The sequence below is a fragment of the Plectropomus leopardus genome, chromosome 4 (genome assembly GCF_026936395.1).
Source record: "Plectropomus leopardus strain MGB_pleo_1.0 chromosome 4, ASM2693639v1, whole genome shotgun sequence".
NCBI classification, from domain to species: Eukaryota; Metazoa; Chordata; class Actinopteri; order Perciformes; family Serranidae; genus Plectropomus; species Plectropomus leopardus.
The window spans coordinates 4,843,227-4,864,341 of record NC_142179.1 but is presented as its reverse complement, the minus strand read 5'-3'; the positions used below and the strand labels follow the sequence as shown (position 1 = coordinate 4,864,341).

The 21,115-nt window shown below is 37.8% G+C and overlaps 1 protein-coding gene across 2 annotated transcripts in view; it reads right to left on the bottom strand.

The window, feature by feature from the left end:
- The window catches only part of LOC121944715 (protein unc-13 homolog B-like), an 89,608-nt gene extending 70,515 nt beyond the window's left edge, over window positions 1-19,093 (bottom strand). For both annotated transcript variants that reach the window (XM_088076352.1, XM_088076353.1), the window contains exons 1-7: window positions 19,022-19,093; window positions 14,180-14,399; window positions 12,329-12,556; window positions 4,595-4,736; window positions 3,087-3,256; window positions 2,663-2,778; window positions 1,925-2,088 (exon numbers count right to left, since the gene is read on the bottom strand). In XM_088076352.1, the coding sequence (XP_087932478.1) occupies window positions 1,925-2,088; window positions 2,663-2,778; window positions 3,087-3,256; window positions 4,595-4,736; window positions 12,329-12,556; window positions 14,180-14,399; window positions 19,022-19,093 (1,112 nt within the window). The remainder of the gene's footprint in view (window positions 1-1,924; window positions 2,089-2,662; window positions 2,779-3,086; window positions 3,257-4,594; window positions 4,737-12,328; window positions 12,557-14,179; window positions 14,400-19,021) is intronic.
- Between the last annotated feature and the right edge of the window lie 2,022 nt (window positions 19,094-21,115).

Sequence of the window (21,115 nt, the reverse complement as noted above, 5' to 3'; positions counted from 1 at the left end):
GTTAACAATGAGAATGGACTGGGGTAGCTCCTTTTAAACACAGTGTCAAGCTATAAAATGGTAAAGACATCCACAACGGCTGAGCCTTTATATTCAGTTACAAAAATACATACTTACAGATCCTTTTAGAAGCAAAAAAATTACATGATTTAGTTTAGATATATTTACAAGTAACTTGTGTCATTATGTACCAGCCAACTGTGGACCCTGTTGCTTTATACTACACAAGTGTGGACCTCTTTTGCCTGTAGAGTAGATCAGCAAATAAAATGCATTCCTGTGATTATAGAGAAAAAAAACATATGTACATTGTAAGATTGACAGAAATCTAGTGTTCTAGTGCATCTAAAAACTCAAAGGGAGTTTTGGAGGATTGAGCTAATCTCAAGGTTAAGTTAAATTCTGATAATAACCAATTTAAGCAATTCATTAAAATTAGTAAAGATCTTGCTGGTATTTTCTCTCCACATTTTCTTCCTACCCTTATTATTATTATTATTATTATTGTTGTTATTGTTATTTCTCCTTTCTTTAGATTTAAAAATATTTCTTGCCCTCTGGGGAAGCCGTATTGTAAAAACAGTGTCAAGCTAGATGGTTAAGCCATCCACTAAAACTGAGCCTTTATAGTTTGTTATAAAATATTAGTTATAATTATAATAATCACAGTCATTGTAATCATAGTTGAGGAATAATTTTTGAATTATTGAGGTGAGATTCTTTTGTGTAAGTCTTATCTATCTCATTTTATTTATTCTTTACATGGTGGAGTGTGAACGTCACTCCATGCTATCCAAGAGGGAACTAATTGTCATTATGTACCAGCCAACAGTGGACTCATGTTGCATTATCCTATGTTTGGACATGTTTTCTATAATGTGCACCCACAAACAAATTACATTTCTATGCGTACAGACTGAGAGTGTATTTTGAAGTATATTGAAAAACTGATTGACATTCAGTGCTCGTGAAAACTGGTCAGGTCAGTATCGTCAGGGACTGAACAACTTTAAAGGTCTAGTCAAGGTCTGATGTTACATCATTTTACATAATTAAACCTAAAAAGAAAAAATCTTACTGCTGATCATTTTATGTAAAGGTTTATTCTGCTTGGATTATAGTTTTCTTGCTTTTTTTAAGGCTCTAAAATACTGATTTCTCTCCTGCCTTCTGGGTAGCCCTTTATTTTAATACAGTATAGAGCTTAAAACTTATGAAATCACCTAAAGCCAAGCCTTGAATTTTAATGCAAAGACTAATAACAAATCACTTTTCAGGAGACTGGTGTCTTTATTAACCCTATTATGCTATTTGTATCATATTTGATACATTACATTCTGTGGTCTTCATGTCACCCACATTAACATTACTAAAGCCTGTTTAACGGCCCATCTGCAGTCTGAAAGGCTGCTGGGGAGAGGAGTGTTAAAAGCGACGTGTGTGAATGGGTCGTTCAAATACCAGCTCCAACCAGGAGGGAGAGCTCTGAATATGGATATAAACACTCACACACACTTTGGTCCCCTCTTGGCAAAATCTGAAAAATTTCACCAGAGGCCATAACACATGATTTTATGATGATTTAGAGCATGTCCAAGTGGGGACTTAAAAAATGTCCCCTGTTAGTTTTGCCGTTCCCTGTTGGTGACTGTGTAACGATGAGTATGTTCCCTGTTATATATATGCGCGAGTGCACACACACACACACACACACACACACACACACACACACACACAGAGGCCTATAAATGCTACACACAAACACACTAATGTCAAGTATTTCCTGATTTGATTAACCCACACATGCACACAATCATCTGACATCATGGAGAACTTGAGTGCCCGGCGTACTTGCATATTCATGTACACACACGCACGCACACACAAACACACAAACACACACACATTTTAACACTGAGCTTACGTCATGGCCTGGTATATGGACTCGATTCCGTAGCGCATGGCGAACTCGTCCACGATGTCCTGCTGCACCTCATCAAAGTAAACTTTCCAAGCGTCGTCTCCATGAGCCACTGGGATCTTCACCACGCCGCCTCCCTCCACGTCTGTCGAGTAGTGGAACATGTTCTAAAAGAAAAAAAAAGTTTCAGACAACAAGTAGTTAAACTTTATCTCACTATTGGGTGTTAACATAACTTTCTTCCCAACTGAGAAATGTCAAATTTGTTGATTTTCTCTCTTGCACTACACAACAATAGTGCAATAATAAAAATAAAACAACATTGCTGCATATCATGTAGCCCTAGGTGGTCTGACAAAATGACACATCTGAATTTGTAACGATCTTTTGACACTTCATAGGCTAAGAAATTAAAATGTTTGATCTGGGAGTGCTGCTGACTCTGTGGAATCTACAGGAAAGCATTAGTGTTTGTGTGTGCGTGCGTGTGTGTGTGAGTGTTTGTGTGTGTGCGTGGGGGTGTGTGTGTGTGTATGGGTGTGTGTGTGTGTGTGTGTTAGTGACAGATAAAAGCAGAGCAAGACTCCCAGGCTTCCTCCTTCAACTTATTCCTGAAAGCCTGTTGTCAGTTTCCCCATGATAAGTTCTGTGTGTGTTTGTGATTGTGTTTGTGTTTGTGATTGTGTGTGTGTGTGTGTGTGTGTGTGTGTGTGTGTGTGTGTGTGTGTGTGTGTGTGTTACCTCATGAAGGCACGTGTATTGTACGTGGTAGGGTGCCACCTTCTCCTCTCCCTCGATCTCCACACTGATCTGAAGACGAATGGCACCAGACACCGCCGACTTGTCTGTTCTCTTCTCTGCAAGTGCGAGCACACACACACACACACACACACACACACACACACACACACACACACACACACACACACACATACACACAAACACACAATTACTCTGCAGTCATACATCACTCAGAGTTGAACTTAAGTTGAACTTCGCATTTAAGACGACAACCACAACAGTGAGTGCACCAACTGCTGTACTAATGAGAAAACCAACACTCCGAAACACAAACACACACATAAAACCAATTACACACACACACACACACACACACACACACACACACACAAAATGTGTCCCATGGCTCTGAGTGACTACATACCCAGGTTGTACCAGACGTCCATCTCTCCGCTCAGAGTCCGGACCTCGATGATGCTCTGACCCAAGAAGTCGTCGGACTCCCTCTTCAGACGCTGCTTCACTCGAGACTTGATGTCATCGTCCTCGTCCCAAACCCGCAGCTTGATACGATCCGACGAGTTGTGACACTCGCTGTGGAGACAGAGGACAGGTGGGCGGCGTGTTGATTTAACAAATGTGTGAGCGTTGGCGCAGACGGCGAAGGTGTAAGGTCTGAACGCCCGGAGTAAATGAACATATGTTCAAACATGCTTTAAAACTGAGCGTATTATTATCAGTAAGTGGGGACGACCCAGTGAGCACTGTTTTGTTAATCTGCAAGGGGGAAAACATTAAATGTCTTGGCTAAAACCTGGCCATGTCTACCTTCATTAAGCGTGGTTAGAGATTAAGATACCCAACGCTTCAACGATTCAAATGTGCTTACTAGGGATGCACCGGTATATTGGCTGCACATCGGTATCGGCAGATATTTGCCTTGTTTGCTTCCACTGGACTATATGCAAATAATATGTGACTCCCCGATGACAGTGGCCGATGTTTTCAATCAATTTTGGGCAGAATTTGAGGCTAAAAATGTCCCATCATCCCAGAAACAATAGAAAACCTGGGACAAAGAGAGCTCGCCATGAGCAAATATGTGAATCCAAGGATAGTGAAGAATTACCCGCCCTCCTCTCCCTGTCATTGGCTAACACTTGTTGCCTTTGTTAATTGGATTGGTTAGGTTTGGAGTAAGAATGTCAGGGTAAGCCAATCATGTGCAGAGTACAGTGGACCACTTCTTCTTACAAAGACACTGGTGTGCAGATACCATGAGCTCTCTTTGGTCTTGCACACGTACGTGAACGAAACTCCCACACTAGGAGCTACAAGCTACAACAAGGCTAAAAACATGACATCAGTAACATTTTTCAAAACAACTTGCCATGTCGGGGCTTCAGGATACTTGGATTACTTCAAATGAATAGTATGAATACATTTTATGGTGGCAGGAACAGAGTTTAGTACATGGGGTGCCAGGTGAGCTACCAGGTGCCCCTTCTTTTTTTTTTTCTTAAAATTGCCTGATTTTATTTGCCTAAATCCTGCATTGTTTAAAATCCCGGTTCAAATGTGAAGAAGTTTGTCACTTTGTTTTAAAAAGCACTTTATATCTAAAGTTTATTATTCTCATTATGATATATATATATATATATATATGAATATATATGAAAGCTGGTGCAATTAAGCTGGCTAAAGACTGAGGTAAATGTCAGTCTGAACACTCACACACACACACACACACACACACACATATTAAGCAAAAGAAGTGGGAGAAGTGGCAGGACCTTAAGGTAGAGCATCTGAAACCTTCTTCCACCGCTGCAGGGTGATGGCGGTGGCGACACTGTTTTCTGCACTTTGCCGGACCTCAGAGAGCTCCAGCTGAGCTTCACAACCAAAAAAAAAAAAACAAGCAGAACTTACAAGCTGAACTTTTCCTCCCAGACTGGGTTCAGGTTGCCGTAGATGGTCTTTGTCCTCTTCTTGGTCTTCCCAACTTGAATGGTGACATACGGGTCGCTGGAGCCCGTCCTGTCCTTGGCCTGGAGACCCTGCGCACTGACGACTGATAACACACACACACACACACACACACACACACACACACACACACACACACATGCACGCATGCGCACACGCACACACACACACACACACACACACACACACACACAGAGAGAGAGAGAAACACACAGAGAATGGCTATGAAAATTGCATAAGAACAACAAACACCTACATCATTTTTCTGTCTCATTCACACACACACGCGCACACACACACACACACACACACACACACACACACCAAAACACAAGATATCACCCACACAGCGATGCCTCGTAACACAACACTCGTGACTCACGGGCAGATGTTGGGTAACAACATTTCTCGCCGAATTACTTCAATAACTGTTGTCAGCCAGTGTTTTGCTGTTGTGTGCAACAAGTAGTCAGAGAGGACTTTGAGAAAAGATGTGACCCGGCTGCCAGTGGCGAAACATCTGTCACCGCAGAGAGTACGCACGGTTACACAGGCCGACATGCATATTTACCCTTTGTGTTCTGCATATTGTTTCAGTGCATCTCTGTCAAGATAACAAAGCAGCAAAAATGAAAGACGAAGCCGTTTCTTTGACTCTTCGGCTCAAACGGCATCAACAAAAATGCCTCGAAGAGCGTCTGTCTGGCTCCCACTGTATCCAAGCTACAGAAAGCCGCTTTGATTGAAGGAGATTTAAGTCTTATGAGACGAGTCTGGAGACATTTCTTTGAGATGGAAGGTCAACAACAGGTTGTTTGACTGAAAGAAAGTTGCTGAGTGTCGAGATGAATTTGGGCTTGATTAGAAAATGTGCCACAGGAGTGTGTTAGGCTAAAGAAGGTTAACTTCAGGTTACAGATTTTAAACCAAGAAGAGCGTGAGGGAGGTTACTCCTCTGCCAAAAATAAAAGAACTATTCTACACTGAATTTTTTTCATTTTCCACACTGCAGTGCTTAAAAGCTCTGCGAATCTAAATCACCAAAGACTTTCTGAATGTAGAATTTAGGGTCTTAGATGCATAATAAAAAGCATTAAAAATTATCTAAAAATTATCAGACATTAGCCTCAATCCAAATTTGGTTTTGTAATTTGATTTTTTTCACTTTTTTTCCTGAAGTTGGGTTGATTTAGGCGTGGTTATCAGTTTTGAAAAAAAACAACAACAAAAAAACAACAAAAAAACCCACCTAAAATTGTGTAAATTCTTACTAATTGAACTTAAATGACAATTGAAATATTGTCATTTAAGTTTTTTCACCTTTATTTTCCTGAAGCTGGGTTGATTTGGGCGTGGTTATCAGTTTGGGGAAAAAAAGACACCTAAAATGTAATTAATTCTCACTAATTTAACAAGATATGTGCATTATAAAAAATATTACAATATCAGTCAGGAAATTGTATTACATTACTGGATTTTGTATCATTTTTGATCAAATTAAGTGTCCATTGTATTACATTTTCAGAAAAATCTTTATTATTGGGCACTACATGGCACTTCTGCTTTATACATTATTTTAAGCTTCGGAGGCTGCCGCCTGTCTACGAAAATGTGTGGAACCAATTTTTTAGGCAGCACAAGGTCAGGGGTCTGAGTCAGCCAGTAAAAAGTGAAATTTTAAAATCACCCCAAAAAACTGTATTTCTTGCAGATGTAACAAAAGTGTTAAAGGTTGGCTTTTGACAAATGTGGGATGTGAACATTTTTAACTATTTTAACCTAACCTTGATATTTGTGTCTTTTCCTTCTTTTATTTTTTACTGTAACTGTATGCTGTAATTTTATGTAATCTTAAAGTAAATATTAAACTTGTCTTCTTTTTATCATAAATGTTACTGTATGCATGTTACTGCAATGTAACCTTGATATCTTCTTCTTTTTCTTTACTAAAAGCCAAACTGTGGACAGGAGCTGCAAACCAGCAACAGCTGTGAAACATCAGTTACTACAGCTTGTTTGTAACAGGCTGAAGCTGGTTTGTTGTTAATTTGCATTGTGCCTATCAAATACACTATATAAAATCCATTGGTTCAGTTATAATATTTGATGAGGTCCGCATCGGCCCCAAAATCATTCTGGTGTATCGGATCAGTGCATCTCTAGCTTAAAATGTTTTAAAGATAATATCAGATCGCTGCTGTGTAGATACAAACTTACATGCTTGCCTTTGTGCACTCAAACATACAGGTAAGAGCCATAAAACACAAAAACGAAAACTTTTTGTAATTTGGAAACAGGAGTCCTGTGCACTTCAGACTCAGTCTCAACCCTCCTCAGTCCCTGTAATATCTGTGGTGACTGTTCACTCAGCGTCTGACTGATGCATTTTATCTGAGCTAATGGGGAGTTTTGAATATTAATTGGTTCAGATGTTCCCTAATGACATCAATGGATTCTTCAAAGAGCTCTCGGTGGAGCGTCTCCTGTCAGTCCACCATCAAGTCCAATCACAACTTGGCTTAAATACAAAACTGACTTTGAGTTGAAAGTGTGTCTGAATGTATTTTAGATGGGGAAATGATTGATTTATGCAAAAATGAAAAACTGTGTGATGAAAAAGCAAAAATGGGAGAATTTCAAACGACCTGAATAATTTATAGACGGCTGGCTAAAGACAAATATACAAATAATGTCAGGGTTTTATCTCATTTATCATTAGCCACATTTGAAGAGAGACAACTTTACCAAAGTTCTTTACAAAACTTTTACATCAAACATTTGAATCTAGCCCGACACATTTCTCAAAATCTTTTAGTTGCTTATCAAAAATCCATTATGTGATATCAGTCAGTATGCAGTCTGACCTTGATCAGCAGAAAAGTGAAAAATGCAGTTGGGGACCCATGAAAATGTCAAAGATTATTTAACAATTCCTATTACCGACATCATTAATAAACCACCGGAGGAGAATAAACAAGAGACAGTAGGGAGGTTAGCAACTACAGACCTGACCGATACTGCCTTTTTTTAAAATTTTTTTTAATAAAACATAATTGCTTAACAGTTGCGTCCTACGCCATCTGGATTTAAAGTGAACTGCATGTTGCTATGTCCTCGTCGTTGGGATCAGTGTTTCATCACCTATGTTTGAGTGTTTGAGACAATTAACTATTAAATATTTTCATACTAAGCTGTCCCGCTGTATTCTCTTTAAAACCTGAGCAAATTGGTTTGATTTCTTTAAAAAAATGGGGAGAAGATAACAAGCAACTAAACAAGACATGTCTAAAAAGTTAGAGAAAAATTACTTTAAAAAAAATCTACAAGAAAATTACCTGAAAAGAAAGAAAAGAATATAAAATAAATCAAAAGTATAAATAAAAACAAACAAAAAATGATCCAAAAAAAATCTGTATTTATTTTTTGTATTTTATATTTTCACTGACATAATTGTAAATATCAGATTAGTTTAATTATAAATATAGATTTTCCCCATTTTTTTGATATTCTTCTTATAATCCTCCCTCTTTTTTAAACTAATTTTTAGTTAAATATCTTGGCACATTTTTTTTTTTGTAATTTGTTGGACATTTTTTGCCAAGTTGGTCACTGCCATTTTTCTCAATCTTGTCAAAATAAATTAAACCAATTTGCTCAGGTTTCTAAAGGCACCTGAACGCAACACAAGAAAGCTGACAATGATCTAGGTTTCAAAGGGTTAAATAAAACATTATGGTCCATATCCACAAAAGGGTTTTCTCTCTTTAGACTGGCGTTAGTTCGGTATTATTGTTTGGCTCTTACTGTTATGTTGCCTCCGCAAGAAACTCTTCTCGCTTCTGCTTTGCTTTCTTTGTCAAAGCACTTTGTAAACTCTGCTTTTAAAGGAGCTATATAAATAAATTTATTATTTTAAAAACCAGTCTTGTCCACACTAATGTACACTTGTCAAATCTGGTATGATTCTTGTGAGATTAATGTCGTATATAGTCCCTGACAAATAAATGTATAACATAAAGCAAAGCGTACGTGACCATGAATGAATTTAAAACAAAGCGCCTGCTGAACGCCTGTCCCTGTATCTCCTGTTTAATGGAGCTCAGCACCGGTGATCGCGGAGACAAGGTGTGATGGCTGCCATGGCAACACTGCTGCCACTATATGGTGTGATGTGTCTGGTTGCTTTGGCAACAGTGGCAGTCATGTTTGGCAAAGGGAGGAGAAAGGAGGTGGGGACGCATGTCTGTTCAAATGACTGAAGCGTGCAGATAAACAGTCGAAGTTTCTCCGCAGTTCAGACGGACAAAAAAATAAACTCTGATGAGATTTCCTTGTTTTTTGGTATTTATGTGGAGAAACCTGACGCACTCTGATTCAGCGACACTCAACAACGTTCTCACAGCTGCAGGTTTTCACAGCTGTTGGCATCAACTGTGCTGTGTTATGCAGGTTTTGGGCGCAGAGGCTTAAACTTTTGATGGGTTTTACCATCCAGCTTTTCCCCCACACCTTCCTGGGATTTGAAAGTGCGACAAAAACAGCTTTTCTACCTTCCACCGCCATCAAAAAATGTTCATATGTCCATGAAAATGTGTTTTGAGGAGGTCATGCATCTTTCTGAATGTTATTAGATAATTGGAAAAACAATTTAGGGATGGTTTTAGATGAAAGTACCCGTCTAAATGTTTGTGAAAGATTGCATTTCTCATTAACAAGCATCAAAATGAAGAAAGCAAATTTTCAATTCATCCATAAATTATATCTAACTCCAATAAAGATGCATAAAATCTCCAAAGATAAATCACCAAACTGTCCTAATGCATAACTAAATAGGGTGCATTTATGCATCTGTTTGGGGAATGCAATCTGCTTATTCATTCATACATTTTGGAAATTGGATGTGATTTAAACTCTTACCTCTACTTATTTGATGATATTCCTTAAATTTGATAAAAAAGGCAGAGTATTAATTATTATAGCATATTTTTTTTTTATAACAAATGCTTACTTCTTTGGAAAAATGAATCTCCTCCAACATTTCAGATGTTCTTTCACCAAAAATCACATTTCTCACCTGCAGAGAGCCTAACTCTATAAAAACATGACTGCGGATATATTTTTTCTGTTGGTTTATTTTCTTGTTGGGAAAATTTTAAGAGATCACTAATGATGGACAATTTCTGACTCTGAACGTCCATAGACGCAACAGAAATGTCCTTAAATCCCTAATATCACATTATTATTTAGAATGAATGCATGTAAACATTGTTTATTTGTTTGTTTGTTTTAATGTTTTACTCTTTGCTGTGTTATTTCGTGTGTTTGTCAGTTTAGTCGGGAATATCGGGCTGGGGGTTAGTGATGGAAAAATAGACTTTACAGTTATGTTTATATGTTCATCCATTGGTGATTGTTGATTATTGTAAACTCTCCTGAAATAAAAAGAAGAGGAAAAGAAGGAGAATTTGTTTTGTGGCTGGCATAATCAATTTACAACCGTCTGACCTTTCATTAAATGACAGTTTTATTTTGGAAATATTATCCAAAGCATTTCCCAAACACGTTTTTTCAGTAAGCAAGAATAATAATGATTAATTTACTTTTTGGAAATACTGCTCTATACCAGTGTAGTTTAACAAAGTGATTATATTTGCTACAATATATAGGGTTTTTTGGGAGTGTCTGTACTTTACTTGAGTTTTTAACTCCAATACATTTCCTAAATAAAATGTATATTTTTACATTTTATTTATTTTTTATTTATTGGAAATATATCAATATTATATCAATATCTTGCTATGAGACTAAATGTCGTCTTAGATTTTAGGTATTGTAACGTCATTAGTGGCGAGTATTTTGAGTTTTAAGTTGGAGGGGCGGGCTTTATGACCTATACTTCAGCCAGATACCTTTTTTGAGATTGAAAAGTTACACTTTGGGGAAACTGTCATGTTGTCCATCTTTACATGCAGTCTTTCGGTGTCCATGTTAAGAAGGAATCAGTTTCATAATTCTCAAAATACAATGGCTTGCTTTTTAATTACCAACATTTAGTGGTACTTTTGCTTTAAATACCAAGCTAAATTTAATAAAATAAAATTACTTTTTATACTTATGTACACTAAATATCACATACTTTAAGACTTTTAATCAAGTAATACTCAAACTCAAACAACTTTAAACTCTAATCAAGTCATTTTCTCTTAAAATATCTGTACCTCTACTTGAGTATGGCTTTTAGGCACTTCATCCTCCACTGCTTTATCCAAAAATAACAAAACAAAACAAAACAAAAGTGTCAGCAGGCTCAGCAAAGAGGCCAAAGCCGACAGTGAGAATAAAAGGCCACATAACCCAAAATTCACTCTGCAGACTGACTTCACACGGAGATACGAGTGTTATACGTATTATATAAGTGTGGACACACTTAGACTCAGTGTCTTGTTGCTACAAGCTTTGTGGACACTGTCCATCAGCAATGATGAGAAAGACAAAATATAAAGAAAGACGGGTTGGAAAAGCTTTTCCTGTCTCTCACTGTCCAGTCATTTTTCATGAATGTGGTGATTTTGCAGTTTTCTCCTCTGACTTATTTTCCATAACTGTTTTTGGATAATCATGTCTGCATTACTGTTTCAGTTTGTCAGTACTTTAAGTGATAAGACGGAGAGACAGAAGAGATTAAAAGTAAAGCGTGAACACTACTGCATTACGTTTTTGGAAAGCTTTCTGTCATCTAAACATCCAACACTTCAGTTAAGAAATATCTGATTTGAATTGATTTAATTTCTTTCAAAAATGTGGTGAGAATGCAATGAGCAATGTGACTGCATATGGCCCAAAAATTCACGAAAAATTATTAAAAAGTTACAAGAAAATTTCCTGAATAAAGCAAAAAAAAAGAAATCTAAAAAACAAAACATGAAAAAGACCCCAAAAAAGTGCTGACATTTTTTTTTTTAAAGTACATTTTATTTTCGGTGACATAATTTTAAACATATAATTATAATAATTATAAATATATTTTTTATGGGCAGTTTTCCCTAGATTTTCATAAATTTTCAGCAATTCTTCACCCTTTAATAAAACCAATTTTCAGGCCATTTTCTACATCGCCTCCAACTAATTTCTTGCAATTTGTGGGTCATTACTTTTTTGCTTACACTTATATAATTTTTTTTTTATTGATTTTTCTCGATTTTTTGGGGCCATGTGTAGTTAAGTTGCTCATTGAAGTCCCCCCATGTTTTGAAAAGAATTCAAATTTGCTCAGGTTTCAGAGTTAAATATCTTTTGAGAGGTGTCTGAACGCAGAAAACTGTTGTCGAACCCGACTTTCAGTATGCCAGTAAAAGATTTAGTGTGTCTTTCCGGACCCACAATCTCCTGCACAGCGTAAAATACGATACATCAACTGAGCCGCAGACGTCAGCTCGAACTGTGCATTGCGACAACGTATCAGCAAAAGGCTCAAAGTTCAAGGTGCAATATTACGAGAAATTAGGATGTCCCAAATCTGCGCACACTCCTCGCAGCAGTACATACTCTGCAGTATTCACTAAAGGTAAATACAAAAAGTATGATATTAGGAATGCAGCCTAAAATGCTCCCTATGGAGCATTTAGGTAACCATTCATGCTGTCCGTCTCAAAGTTAAGAAAAAACGATCGGACGTACTGTTGATGGTGATCTTGGCCGACCACTTGGAGGTGCCGTCCAGGACGCTCTGCTTGATGCTCTTCATGTGCTGGACGTGGACCATCTTGGTGATGTTGAACACCTTCCGGATCTCCTCAAAGATCTCCGGCTTGTTCCTCTCGCGGATCTTCATCCTGTCCTTCATAGCCATGATGATGTGCTGCGTCCGGTCCTCCGCCCCGGTCTTGGAGCTCTTCTCAGCCGCTCCTGAGGACGACAGGAAGACACAAAGAAATGTGGATGACGAGTTTTAGAGGAAAAAAGTGAGTAAACTACAACTTAGAGCGAAATGTTCTTCCTTTCAGGTTTATTACTGTGATATTTTCATAGACCCCTCAGGTTCTCTGGCATTACTCCTCTCAAACTTGCTCCGCAGCATTTCTGCAGTTCAACTAAACTACATCACAGAGCGACGTCTGCTTTGGTGAACGAATCCTTCAGTAAAATTTCTGCTCAGACATTTTTCTTTGCAAAGCTCAACTTAACTGTTGGAAGCTCTGACATCTGACAGTTGAGAGGCAGCTGCAAAATGGCAATAAGTTCAAAGGCTAAGTCCTGATCAGGGAAGTTAAGCCTTACAATCTGTACGACTGCTATGACACTTTTAGCAGACTTTTCAGTCAGATCACTTGTTCAGAGGAAGCTCAAAAATATTTTCAGGGGGTCGGGGAAATCTGTATACGGTTCAAAATATGGGATGATTTTAAAGAAGTTTTTTGCTTCTTTAAAACCCTAAAAACATGGCTTGAAATAGTAAGAATGCACATGTAATATCAACGTTTAGTTTCTCATTAAGTATCAACAAAAATCTTAGTGAAAATAAATGTTCACAACTATTAGAAAACTGATGGAGACAAAGTAGGAGGGCTTTGGCTTTCTCTAGGCAGGTCAAGCAAACAAAGCAATAAGAAGGTGCTTTTTGGTAAAAACGTGTGAAAAAAGCTGAAAAAAGGGACCAAATCAAGGTACTCTTCTTATGATAAAAAGCTTTATTATCAAGGCTAGTTGATATTTAGTATTTTAACTTTTAAACCATGAACTAACCTTGATAATAAAGTTTTTTATCATAAAAGAGTGTCTTGGTTTCTCCCTCTTTTTTCAACGATTAGAAAACCGAGTTTAAAACAGCTCATTTTGAGGATAATTTCTCCAGACTGTGTGGGCACTGCAGATCTTTTTTTGATTGACACTTTTGTCAATTGTCTCGTCTCCACGACGACAGCCATGGAGCAAAAATGAGTCAGTGTGGAGCAGCTCTATCTGTTCCTGCCCTCACACTCTGACTGCGCTCCGAAATCTAATCTGACGCTCTGCACCAAAATGAGAGCGATGTTATTCGAAGCCACGTAGCGTTCTGTTTCTCCATGAATTAATGAACGGTTAAGTTCATCACACATTCACGCTTTGCTGCTCCGTTTCCCCGGACAGAGCGCCCAGAGTCGCTCTGACACTGCCAGAGTGCGGAGCTGTGGATAACCGAGCGGTACAATCAGAGTGCCGTTCGTGCTCTGAGTTTACAGACGGTCCAGTTTGTGCCAGACTCCACTCTGAGTGCACCTTTTTGAAATTTCCATGTTAAATTAGTATCAACCGACAGCTGACTGATTAGCTTTATCACTATTAGGTGATATGGATCGAGAATAACCACACCCAAATAAACCCAGCTACTGTAAACTGTGAAAAAACTAAAATAACAGTATTTCAAATATGGATTGAGGCAAATGTTAGATCGTTTTTATGCTTTTTATTATGCATGTGAGACCCTGAATTATATATAAAGAACATGTTTTGGTGATTTTGGTTCCCAGAGGCTTTAATTATTTTACTCACTTTGCAGGCAGTCGGCGTTCAGCAGCTCTTGGCATTTCTCGTGCACTTTAACCCCGCACTCCGCACAGCGCATACCCTGCCGGGCGATACCCCAAAGCAGACCCTCGCACTCGTAGCAGTAGGTGGGCGTAGTGGCCGTCCAAACCTCGAAATTATGTGGCGTGGTGCAGGAGATGGGGTAGATCAGAGCCTGCAGGGACTTCTTGTACACGTGGTTTTTCTGTCGGATTAAACACAGAAACATGGGTGAATACGGAGGAGACAGACAGATGTGGTCTGAAAAAAAGAAAGCAGTTATCCACGCGAGAAAAGAGACAGGAGTGTTGAAGAAAAGTGTGGGACGGAGTGAAAAAGGTGAATAAGGACAAAAACACAACAAGACAAAAAGTGACTGAACAATGAAAAGAGAATGAGTCAGTGATTCTCTTTGTAGCATTAAGCAACATTGTGCAAGAACTGGGATTTTTGTGACACCATCTTTGTAAATACAAATTGTACCTGCAAGGTTGGAAATGTTTAAACTATATTTTGGACATTGTTTTTATTGAACTTTACAGGCTTTACAAACATATAATAATCACGAGTAGAATAAAGAGGAATTCAGATGGGATTAATAAAATAACTATATAGTGAAGAAACAAATATGCAAACAATGAAAAGATAAAATACAATAATAAATAAGTAAACTAAAAAAACAATAAATAAAATAAAATAAAATAACAGGCAGTGACGCAGTATAGGTTTGTCATTAAATCTATATTTAAAATTATATTACAGAAAAAAATAAAGATTTTTTAGGTTGTATTATTTCATTTCATTTCATTAATTAATTTGATTTTTTAAAAAATTTTTGTGCTTATTTTCAGGTAATTTTGATGTTTTTCAAGCCAACGTTTTCAGGTTTAAAGGGTTAAGAGCTGTCGAAGAATAAAACATTACAAGTAAAACAACACAAAAAATAACCAAATAACAATAATTGATTGTTGAAGATATTTCAAAGTATTTTTAAGTTCAGCATTCATTTAGTTGGCATCATGTCTCATATAAATGTTCCATTTTTTCCAGTAATCTTTCAGTGTTTTCTCTTTGGCCCTCAAAACGTTTGTTTCCGCGAGCATTTTCAGTCCATTTAGATGGTTTACTGAGTGTCTCAATGTGACTCTTGGCATCTGGAAAAACTTCCAAACTCTGAGGGAGGGATGACACCGATAAGGTCACAGCCGGCATCGCAATCTTCCATAAACAGCATAAGCGAGGATTTGCACTCGTCTGTCAGATAGCTGTTGATTTCCCGTTGGCTGTGAGGCAAATCAATACAGCTTACATGTCAGGACAGTATCAACAGTTTGTAATTTGCTGCTTTAGTTTATTTGTTAGTTTCCTCTTGCTCACTCTCTCTTTTTCTCATATTTGCTTTTTCTGTCACCGTGTCGACGGATATCAAACGTATAAATTAAACGTTTTAAGACCTTTTCAAGATATTAATTTAAGACAAATGCACAAATCATTTTACTTCCTCAAGCATTTCAGATAAATATAAATGTAAGTAATATATAATGTGATCCAGTGCAGCTGCATGGTTTATGTCTGAATAAAATTATTAGAGTAAGATTAAGGTTAATTTACAAATTATCGACAGCTTAGTTTAAGTTTAAAGTAAAAAGACATTACTGGGTTCATTGGCAGGTTTTAAGATTTGTAACATTAGAAATGTGGACACAGAAGAGCTCGACTTATTTTGACAAAAGAAATTTCAAATATTGTATAAAAGAAATTTGATCAAATATTTATGGCATTTGAGACATTACAGATTTCAATTTTGGACTATTCAATGATCTTTTAAGGTCTAATTTATGGATAAAATAATTATAAGACATTTGAAGACATTTTACAAGGATCTGCAAGACTTTTTAAGGACCTGCGGAGAAATGTCAAGGAAAACACGAAAAACCTGGGGAAAATTATATTTATAATTATGCATTTAAAATTATGTTACAACATTTTTATTACCTTTTAAGCACTATGATCCTATGCTTGATTGCGTTGTTTGTTTTTTTAAACTTAAATTTTCTTTTTGTTTAAGTATTTTTTCTTGTAAACTGATTTTAAGTATTTTTCATTTTTTTGAATTTTACAAATTCTTGTTTGCTCCTTATTTTCTTCCCATATTTTTGAAAGAAATAAAAACTATTTTCTCCGGTTTCAAAGGGTTAAGTAAAAAAAAAAAAAAAAGATTTTAGGCATTGTAAAAATTAATAAGAGGGTCACGTAAAGGTGGATAAAATGATATAGAAATGTGGTTATGTAGGACAGTGCTAATTCGTGTTTTAATCACTCTCAGCTTCTTTATTGATGAACTAAGTTCTGCTGTTGCTCGGCGTAGGAGGAGCGTGGGAGGAGGTGAGCACATCTCCACAGAAGGAGGACACCTTGACCAGCAGCCCAGCTTGATTTGGTAAAAAAAGAATTTGTATAGGGGTCGATATGAGTCATTATTATCAAGCTCGTCAGTTTTTTTTTCTTGTTATAGCAAAAACTGCAATATAATTTCATTGCCGTCATCTCTGCCTCAGGTTTCTCTCAGTCTCGTTCTAACTACTTTGAGTTTTATTGATCTGACTTGTGTTTTTTTTCTTTGTACCTCTTGACTTTATTTTTCTGTGCTGTGCTTTTACTTCATTTTATTTCCTCTGATTTACTTCTTTGTCCCCGTCATGCATCCTGCAGCATCGTTCACAGATCATGCCACTATGGCTGCATAGCATTGTTATAGCCGGTGTGATTATGCATAAAAACATATGGATGAGTGGATGGCTAATTCTGGCATCATATTTTCTCACATTTTTCATGTTTTTCACAGGTTGTCAACTTAAGTGTATCTGTTCAGTGTCTGTGTTCCTGAGCCAGGAAAAAAATGTCGCACATTTCTGTACATATGCGTCTTCCAACTGTCAGTATGATCTAATTATAGAACAGCTAACATTGTACATGCAGTATACACGTCTTAATATATTCTGTACTGTACTCTGTATGTGCAACACCCATCTGTACATCTGGTTCAGTCAGTAACTTACAGGGCACATATGCAGGGTCTGGATCTATTTCTGTATTTGTGTTTGTGTTTTCACTTTTGAGAAGTAAGAAGCATTATCTCAATAGCCATAAATATACACATGTATCAATAATAATAATAATAATAATGACAATAATAATAATAATAATAATAATAATAATAATATTATTAATTTAATATATAATTATTGTGTCCTATCAGACATTTTTGTAAAATGTTAGCATATGTATTCTCGCGTTATATGCAGAAACATGACATCACAGTGACCTTGACCTTTGACCATCATATTTAAATCAGTTCATTCACGAGTCCAAGTGGACGTTTGTGCCAAATTTGAGGAAACTACCTAAAGGCCTTCTTTGGATATTGCGCTCATGAGAATAATAAGGATGCAAGGACACGGTGACCTTGACCTTTGACCACCAAATTTCTGTTCATTCTTGAGTCAAAGTGGACGTTTGTGTGAAATTTTTAAGAAATTCCTTTACAGTGTTTGTGAGATATCCTGTTCAAAAGAATGAGGAAAACAAGGAGCAGAGCTGTGTACACGGCACTGCAGCAGACGAGTACGCCTCTGTGTGTGTGTGAGTGTGTGTGTGTGTGTGTGTGTAGTTTTTTTGGGTGTGTTAAGGTTGTCGTTACGGGCAGGCCAACAAAAAGATAAACAGTAGAAAGCAGCGTGGATGGAGGCCTGTGGAAACTTCACTGTGGTTACTTCTCTAATACATGACTTCTTTTTCCAGTCTTTTTTTCAAATACTGTGCAGACCACTGTGGAAGGACGTTTAAGCAGTGCTGAGGTGGAGACAGACGGTATTTAGTGGTGCCGTGATATTGCATCTCGCAGGTTAAGAAGCTGAAATTAAGAAGTTCAACCAGATGTTATGTTTCAATCAATGCAGATTGGAGGCAGAGGCGATAAATACCTGCATCTACTGCAGAGTCTTCTGACCCCAGTGTGTATGCTGTTTGTATATTTTCCAATTGCATTAAAATGTCAGATGTCATTTGTACAAAATTTGAAGAAATTTCCTTAAGGTATTGCGTTCATGAGAATGGGATGGATGGGATAATGACCGCGGCTATCACCAGAATGAAGGCGTAATAATAAAATCAAACAAACAAACAAAATAAAATGCAGCAATGTATCCATAATTCAACTATGAATTATGGTCTTTAAATTCCAACAGTTGCTTCGTTCTCCACAGCTGCATTCAGTGACCTACTTTACCCACTTGAATAATTCATATTTCACCCAATGTAATCACCACCATGACTTGACACAGTACAGTATGAAAGGCACAAAACAAACAATAAAAAGCAAACATGAAACCTCATCCAGCCAGCGAAGCCTTGCTGCTCCGAGCTCCATTAAAACCCGAAGCCGCCTAAAGTTGACTCAGCAAAATTTAGAGCCTACAGTGTATTGGATCGCCAACAAACGGATCAACAATATGGCTACAGCATAATGACAGCAGGAAAACAGCTGGGGAGAAAAGTATGAGGAAGTGTGTGTGTGTGTGTGTGTGTGTGTGTGTGTGTGTGTGTGTGTGAATATAAGTTAAGGTTTGTGTGGGTCCCCATTAGCCAGCATAACAATGACAGCAAGTCTTCCCAATAGATAACTATACAATCATAGCTTTGTGTGTGTGTGTGTGTGTGTGTGTGTGTGTGTGTGTGTGTGTGTGTGTGTGTGTGTGTGTGTGTGTGTGTGTGTGTGTGTGTGTGTGTGTGTGAGAGCGAGAGAGAGATATGAATTTGGCCACTCACAAGCTCCTCGTCTTTCAGGGAGGTCCGTGTGGCCAGTGTGTGGGCGAGTCCAGCTTTCCTGGACTGTATCATAGACTGGAAACGAGGAAAGAGAGAGAGCGTCAGCGAGCCGCGGAGAAAAGACAAAAAAAACAAAAAACAAGGTAAAAGACAAAAGATGAAGCCAAAGAAAACTTTCAATTTAAAAAATTCAGGGAATCAATTCTCTGTGTGATGCTTGGCTCTTTTAACTTTGAAGGTTGTGGAAATTTTCAAAAACAATGCACACGTTTGTTCTTGCTCTTTCTCTCTTTGAACACACACCTTTGGAAACAAATCACACACCTCTCCGTTACTTCCTCTTTCATGGCAAACACTCAAGTTTGTCGTGTTACGTATTTGTCGTGTTTTATTGAGGATTTTCAGGTTTTTTTGGCTACACTTGACACTTCAATCGACATTTCTATTATCATAAACACTTTATACTAAATTAAGGAAAAATTAAGTTTAATTAAGAGATGCTACGCATTCACAGAATAACGGCACAGTTATTAACAGAAATAAATTACACCTAAATGTCAAACTATTCCATTAAGAAAAGACAATATAGCCTTCATTATAGTTTTCATTTCACAGATGATATTTTGTATCGTTCGCTTCAGTGTTTTGCATAATATGTGCAGATCTGTGGATGTGGACTGGGATGTTTTGGACAGGATCTGGATAGCCTTTCATCAGCTCCAGCATAAACAAAATACTGAAGTTTGAATGCATATTTCATCCCACAGCAGCACTTTAAAGCACCTCAGAAATGTCCTTGAAATAGAAGCACCGCTCTTTTTTTTTAACCCAAAGAGGCTCGGCTCACAGCGTCTCACCGACGCACGCTGTCAGTTATCATTAAGGTAAACTGATTACTGCCACTTACTTCCTACAGCTCTCCGTGATTCATCAGCTCGCGATGCATCTATTCACTTTAAGAAACTGTACATAAATGATGTGCAATGACTTGATAGTGGGTGTATTTAGTGTATTTTACATTACAAGAAGGACATCAATTCACACATAACTTTGAAAATATCAAGGATAACAGAATGTAGTCTCCTTGATGTAGAGCAGCAGTGGAGATGAGTACTGTGCAGCCTGTTAACAGAGCCACGCAGATTATCAAATATATCACAGATATTATTGCTTAGCGAGGTGCTTCATCTCTCCAGCTATGGCTCACCAGCAATGTCTATTTAAATATTTTTTTAACAATGCTGAGATTTTCAGAGCTCCAGATATTTAATACCTCAACAGTGAGCTTTTCCTCATCCGCTCTGACAGCTACGACCACAGCAGAGAGCACGTGACGAGCACACAGCAGCTGTACAGCAGCTGTACAGCCGGGCTCGGAGAATGTGTTGTTTGTCTGAGGCGTTGTCCAGCATCAGTGCTGAACAACAAAACAGGGGTGCACGTGGTCATGCAGCAAGACCTGGGCGCCGTGCTCTGTGGAGTTTCGAATAATTGCAGCTTGAATAATTCTGGGCGAGGAGAAAGTATAAAGCTCACATTTGCGGGGGAAAACGTAATCACTGTTCTAAATTCATACGCTGACCACAAAAGTGCTGACCAACCTGACTCATAACATGCTGAAATAGGCGGCAAACTCTATGAACATAAAAAACTGGTGACTTTTATCAAAGGTGTATATTTTTTGTCCAAGCAGCAACCTCCTGGGCTGAAAAGGGAAGCCAACACCAAAGTTCGTCAAATGTCCACCTGAGGCTGGCTCCAAAACCAAATCAATCCCCACTGACTACATTTACAACAGAAATAACAGCCCTTCTCATTTGGAAGTCACCAAATACTGACGCTTTGTGATGCTTTCAGCCTCAGATCCTGATACCAAAAGACATCTTTGATGTCTGCATGATGCGCTGCTGGACAGAACAGCTGGTGGTGTTATTTTATGTCATTCGGGGGGCGTACCAAACCTGTCATATCCACAATATGCTGCTTGATTGACAGCATCAGATTGAAACTGCCAGTAATGAGATAATGTAAGGAGCAGGAAGGTCCATATGCAGCAGGCGGGAGAGAAGGTGGATAAATCAAACAAACAGTGGA